This window comes from Arachis ipaensis, chromosome B10 (assembly GCF_000816755.2).
Source record: "Arachis ipaensis cultivar K30076 chromosome B10, Araip1.1, whole genome shotgun sequence".
Classification (NCBI taxonomy): Eukaryota; Viridiplantae; Streptophyta; class Magnoliopsida; order Fabales; family Fabaceae; genus Arachis; species Arachis ipaensis.
The window spans coordinates 20,782,476-20,789,152 of record NC_029794.2 but is presented as its reverse complement, the minus strand read 5'-3'; the positions used below and the strand labels follow the sequence as shown (position 1 = coordinate 20,789,152).

Genomic DNA, 6,677 nt, shown 5'->3' with positions numbered 1-6,677 from the left:
CATATATTTTCTATAATAAGGATATTGTAATTATTTTTTTATAAAAAATATTAATTTAAACCGGTTCAAGGTATAATTTATCAATTTTTTGGCCAAATCAATTTGTCTGATATAATTTTGATAAAAATAATATAATTTAATCAATTATATGTATTAAATTTTAGTTAATAACATACATTTAAAAAAAAAGTTTTAATTATCTTTATTGGAATGTAACCTATGATTTTTAGGATTTAGAATTTAGTTCCGCCTAAAAAACAAGGGTAACCGTCAACTCGATATAGTTCCTTATCTAGTTTCTTGAAACACTCCAAAGTCCAAACCCTTACTCAGTTACTCCCTTGAGTCCCTTCTCACTCTCACTGTGCTATGCTGATGCCACTTCCACTACCACATGTTCAACAAACCAACCTAAACCAAATGCTTCTTTCTCCACCGTCACCCTCTCCTCGCTGCGGCTGCTGCAATGTGTTCTCTCTCCACGGTCGCTGTTGCTCTGTAATCTCTCTCCACCGTCGCTGCAACCTCTGAGCTCGTCCCCATCTCTGCCTGTGCTCTCTTGTAGTTTTCTGTGCCTACGCCGCTTCTCTGATTTCGCCGCAAGTCACCTCTCACCTTCGTTGCTGCTCTGCTCTCTGCTCGCCCAGTCTCCGTCACTGCCTTTATACTCTGTCGCCGCGGGTCGGATCTCTCCACCGAAATGCTCTCTTCAATATAAGTAAGTGATATGCATTCAATGGAGTGGTGGTTATGATAAGGAAAAAACTAAGAAAGGGTGAATTTATAGTAGTTGATATAATATACAAAATACCTGGAAACTGTTAATGATGTTAAAGTTTACATAGATAGATGGTAATGATTCATGAGCTTGACTCTGACGTAGGTCTAGTGTGATTGATAACTGGAATTGGAGGAAGGCATTGCCAGATTTTTTTTTTTTTTTTTTTTTTTGTAGCTTTTTTTCTCAGTATGTAGTTCCTGAAGATGAGGGTGAGGAGATTGGAGGGCTATTTTAGTGGTAACTGCCTCTAGCGTGATTGAAAGTAGTAGGAAGAGATACATATAATTTAACTATTTTAAGCTTGTTATCACTTAAAAAACAACTGAACTAACTATTATTAAACGGTAAACTGAACTGAAAATTTTATGCACTAATTTAAATAGTGGAACTAGAAGTAGATTTTCAAACTTCTTAGTACTTAGAATACCTAATTTCAAATTCCTTAGTACTTAGTACTATGATAGTTGAGGATTGTCAAATGATAATTTAGCTAAATTTGTTAAATAATCTAATAGGTCTGAATTATTAACTTCACATAAAAATAATTGCATGTAAATCTCCACTATTCTCAGATATTATATTTGTGAGAATTTGAAGATGCAGTCATGCAAAGGGAAGAATTAATTTCATACTTTTCAGTTGTGGCAATTGGCGAATTTAACTCTCAATAATCTCATTTCAACAACATAATAAATATCATAGTTCACATTGTAGTTTCAGGGAAATCGTTATCACGTGAATTTAAGACCATTCTCTGGAGTTAACTCAATAAAAATAAACACTTCTTATTTTGAATAGAGTCCTTTAAAGTCATGCTTTCCTCCAAAATTATTTCATTTATGTTTTGTTTGTTTTGTTCGGAAACCTATAAAAGGTTTTTGTTGAAAGAAAATCATAGAGAATAAGGAGAACGGCCTCATTCCTTTAAGGGTAATGCTAAGGTAAAGAGTGAAATTTTAGTGAAGGATAAAGATTGCTTTTTTAGAACAGAAAAAGTTCATCAATAAAAATTTATCATGTGCAATGCACATATTCATTCTAAATTTAGTAAAAATCTTCACTCTTCACCCAATTCTACTCTTCACCAAAGAAATTTCCTTCCTTGATATTAGTGTTGAGAGGGTAGCATTGTACTTCAGTGTGTGAAAAGTTGTAATCCCATCATCATCACATTGGAAGAGGTTGTTTCTTCCTTTTAGCCACACTCGCTCTCTCACAATGAGGCGAAGCATAGCATAGCTTAGCTTAACTCAATTTCTGAGATTATCACTTCCTGTTTCTCCATTGACCCAATTTTTTTTCTCTTCTCTTATCAGCTTTGCTCTGCTCCCACCTCACACCACAACCGCAAGTAAGAGATAACCTCCTCATTTTTTCTTTTTGAATAACTTTTGTTATTAAAATTTTCATTACTATTTGCGAATTCTGATGCACAATGGACTCCAATTGCATATGAAACCAGACATATTAAAAAGAACACCACTGTTTTTTCTTTCAAAATTTTTTGTAAAATTATTCTTAGTTCCCTATGAATTGTGATTGATAATGAGTCTCTCAAATTTGTTGATGTGTGTATCATTACTTCTCAAAGCAATATTATTGTTACTTGTTAGCCTCTGTTATCTTAGTTGTTAAGCCATGTCTGCCCAACAAAATTAAAAATGTCTTTCTTTTACTCTTTCAAGAATAACATGGAAACCAGCAGCACCCACAATGGGAGTAGCATGATGTGGTTTTTCAAGGATAGAGGGCTTGATGATAATAGCATACAAGGAATTTTCAGAAGGTGCAAACGCCTTGAGAGTGTTAACAAAGAGAGAGCAAATGAGAATTGGGAATACTTGAGAAGCATTGGAATTCAAGAAAGAAAGATTCCATCTGTTGTTTCGAAATGCCCCAAGATCCTCGCTCTCGGCCTCAATGAGAAGATTGTCCCCATGGTTGAGTGTCTCAGGACATTAGGAACAAAGCCCCATGAAGTCACCTCTGCCATAGCCAAGTTCCCTCACATACTCTCACACAGTGTCGAAGAGAAACTTTGTCCCCTTTTGGCCTTCTTTCAGGCGTTAGGCATACCCGAGAAGCAACTAGGGAAGGTGATACTGCTCAATCCTCGGCTTATCAGCTACAGCATCGAAACAAAGCTGAAGGAGATTGTGGACTTCCTTGCTAGCCTTGGTCTAAATAAAGATGGAATGATTGGAAAAGTCATAGTCAAGGACCCGTTTATAATGGGTTATAGTGTTGATAAGAGACTCCGACCAACTTCAGAGTTTCTGAGGTCAATAGGCCTGAGTGAGTTAGATCTTCAGGCGGTGGCTGTGAACTTCCCAGCAATCTTAAGTAGAGATGCGAAAAAGGTTTTGATGCCCAATTATGATTTCTTAAAGAAATGCGGATTTCAAGACAAACAAATAGCTGCTTTGGTTGTTGGTTTTCCTCCTATTCTGATCAAGAGCATACAGAACTCTTTAGAGCCCAGGATTGGATTTTTAGTGGACGTGATGGGGAGACAAGTGGATGAAGTCGTTGATTATCCCTGCTTCTTTCGTCATGGCCTGAAGAGAAGGTTAGAGTTGCGGCACAAACTTCTAAAGCAGCAGAATCTAGATTGTAGCTTGAGTGAAATGCTGGACTGTAATCAGAAGAAGTTCCACATGAAGTTTGGCTTGTTAAAATTGAGTAACTAGTTTATTATTTGCTATTAGTTTAATAGTTTGATCCATATATCTGTCGTTTGAAATTTTTGGAATTTAATATTCATCTGATTGTTTGCTCTAATCATATTCTTGTGATCTACTGTATGAGTTGATATGTTTTCCTTTGGATCTATAATTGAGCTATCTTTCCGTGACACAGATAATGGGGTTTCCTCTGTCACCATGTCGTGATGGCAATGAGATCTTGTGAGTGCTGTTGTCCTATATACACTTGTTTTTTGGCATGTTAAATTCGTTGCAGTAAGTTTCATGAATTGTGAAAGAAGATTTAGGTAAAGAAACTCGGTCAATATCTGATTGAGTTAAATCAGATTGTAAAGATAATAAAGAGTAGTTATATTCTATTAGGAAGTTAGTTATAATTGTCCCTATTATCGGTAGACATAAGTAATTGAGTCAGTGATATATATAGACATAGTTGTATCAGTAATTCATTCAATACAGAATTCGCATTACAGTATAACACTTTCCTTTCCCTTCTATTCTCATTGACAAGAATGTGAATTCTGAGTCTACTAATTCTGCCGCTTTCTCTGATGTTATATCTACTATCTCTGCTCTTTGCTCCTTCACTATTGATCCTGCTACTTCTATATCTCGTCCTGGTTCTCAAACTCCCTCTCCTAGTCCTGAGTCTGATAATACTGTCTCTTGTTCTCCTCCTTCCTCTGGCACTCAGCCTCAAACTCTTATTGGAATTTTGCTGCCAAAAGAATTCTAAAGGGGAGGTTATTAGACACAAGGCTAGACTTGTTTTACTCTAACTGCAGGAGTTGACTTTGATCAGGTATTTTCCCTTGTAATCAAGCTAGTAACCATCCGGTTGATTCTCATCTTAGCATTTTCTAAGGGTTATGATTAAACAATATGATTTTCATAATGCTTTTTCAAATGACATACTGCGTGAGACTGTATATGACCCAACCTCTAGGATTTACTCATGCTAACCCCCATCTAGTTTGCAAATTGAATAAAGCTATATATGGGCTTAGACAAGCTCCACATGCTTGGTATCTTGGTTTTAATTGTACCAATTCTGATTCTTCTCTATTTGCTAGGTTTACTACAAATTCTATTACTTATTGATTTATGTTAATGACATGTTTGTTACTGGAAATAATAAAATAGAAATTACATATGTTCTTAAGCAGCTGCATTCTACATTTTTACTCAAGGAATTAGGGGATTGGATTCTTGGTATTGAAGTCTCACATCTCTTAATCAAACTAAATATATAAAAGATTCATTGGTAAAAGCTGGTATGAATGACTCTAAACCTATGAACACTCCTATGATAAGCTCATCTAGACTAACAGCAGAGGCATGTACTCCCTTTGAAGATTCTACGTTATTTCGTTCTATTCTGGGGAAATTGCAACATGCAACAATTACTCGCTTGGATATTTTGTTTTCAGTGGACAAGATTAGCCAATATATGGCTAATCAATATTAAGAACACTGTATGACAGTAAAAAGGGTCTTAAGATATCTTCTTGCTTCTGCTGATTTAACTCTCCAATTTCTTAAATCTATCGATTTACGCTTAACTGTATTTTTAGATTCTGATTGTGCAGTTGACTTGGATGATCGGAAGTCCATTTCAGGTTATTGCGTCTATTATGGTCCCAATCTAGTTTCATGGAAATGCAGCAAACAAACCACCGTTAGTCGCAGTGAGGTAAAGCTTAGAGCACTTGTAGCAGTATTTTCTAGCTCATTTGGATTCAAAGTTTGGAATTTGGATCATCTAAATTTTGAATTTTCACTTTAGAAGATAAAGTGAGATCTCTCATCCTTGAATGATTTCTCTCTCACACTTTCTCTTGGTCCCACCTATGAAATAAATGGTGAGAGATTACACCTTACCCTCTAAAGTGAAATTCAAAATTTAGAGGATTCAAATCCCAAGGTTTGCTAGTTGAACTCCACTAGCCGTGTCTTACTGCGCCAACTGTTTTTTGTAACATGTCAGCAGCTCTCTTGGCTTATAACCTAATTTTACATAATCGCATTAAGCATTTTGAGTTGAATCTATATTTTGTTCATGACCGGTTGATAAAAGGCCTGGTGGCTGTAAGTCATGTCCCCACAATAGAATAGATTGTAAACATATTGACTAAACCACTGTCAACTATACTCTTTGAGAAGTTTAAGGACAAAGATTGGCATTAATGACTTCCTGAGTTTATGGGAGAATGTAAAGATAACAAAGAGTAGTTATATTCTATTAGGAAGTTAGTTATAACTGTCCCTATTATTGGTAGATATAAGTTGAGTCAGTGCTATATATATAGACATAGTTGTATCAGTAATTCATTCAATACGGTATTCATTTTCACATTACAGTATAGCACTTTCTTTTCCCTTTTATTCTCTCTTTGTCATCACTCTTATACAGATAAATGCTTTTACTTGTTATCCCTAATTAATTTGTAAATATCATGAACTTAACCCTTCCTTAAATACATTTGTGATCATGATGCTTTGCTGCTGATAGTCAAACTAAGCACAATTGTAAAAATACTTTGCCAGTGAGAAACAAAAAATGAAAAATTTGGTTCAGAGAAATTTATTTAACCAGTGTAAGGGCTCCAATATAAACTTTTAAAGTGTAATTACAAATTCGAAAAAACTATAAAACTATAGGGACTAACAAAATAATTTAATCTAAAATAAATAAAAATATTATAATTTAGATATGGCAAAATTTAACGACGTTGCATCATCGTATATTTAACAAACATGGATATTATAATTATTTTATCATAATTGAAAACTGAGAAAAAGAAACAAATAAGTTGAATTTACCCAAACTTAACCCCAACACATCTGATGAGTTTAAATTTGCACTCAAATTCAACTCACAAGTTCATGAATTCAATTTATCAAACGGTTAACAAATCAAGTTCAAACTGTCTTATTCATGTTCAGCCGTATTTATGGTGCAACTACATATATAAAATATACTTTCAATTAATAAACTAAATATACATATATTTGTATTATATTTCAATTAAATGTTAACTAGTTAAAACTTTAGAAAATTTGAATATTCTTTCACTAAATATACATATATTTGTATTATATATAAAATATACTTTCAATTAATAAACCTCGGCCCTTTTTTGTTTTAAAAAAAGTGCTAATATAATTTCATCTTTTTATATAGTTAAATA

General features: G+C 34.2%; 1 protein-coding gene across 6 annotated transcripts; it reads left to right on the top strand.

The window, feature by feature from the left end:
- Positions 281 to 5,844, top strand: LOC107624022 (transcription termination factor MTERF6, chloroplastic/mitochondrial). Of its 6 annotated transcripts, none has more exons than XM_021113269.1 (5): positions 281 to 718; positions 2,098 to 2,132; positions 2,467 to 3,350; positions 3,641 to 3,687; positions 5,106 to 5,455. In XM_021113269.1, the coding sequence occupies exons 3-4, from the start codon at positions 2,473 to 2,475 to the stop codon at positions 3,642 to 3,644; spliced, it is 882 nt and encodes a 293-aa protein (XP_020968928.1). In that variant the 5' UTR covers positions 281 to 718; positions 2,098 to 2,132; positions 2,467 to 2,472; the 3' UTR covers positions 3,645 to 3,687; positions 5,106 to 5,455. The 6 variants fall into 6 exon arrangements, with proteins under 6 accessions (XP_020968928.1, XP_020968927.1, XP_020968926.1 ...); XM_021113268.1 differs by having other exon boundaries at positions 5,076 to 5,455; XM_021113267.1 differs by having other exon boundaries at positions 5,061 to 5,455.

What these genes read in the sequence shown, in the direction of transcription:
- LOC107624022 (XM_016326457.2), top strand. Translation starts at nt 2,473, where the DNA reads ATGGAAACCAGCAGCACCCACAATGGGAGTAGCATGATGTGGTTTTTC.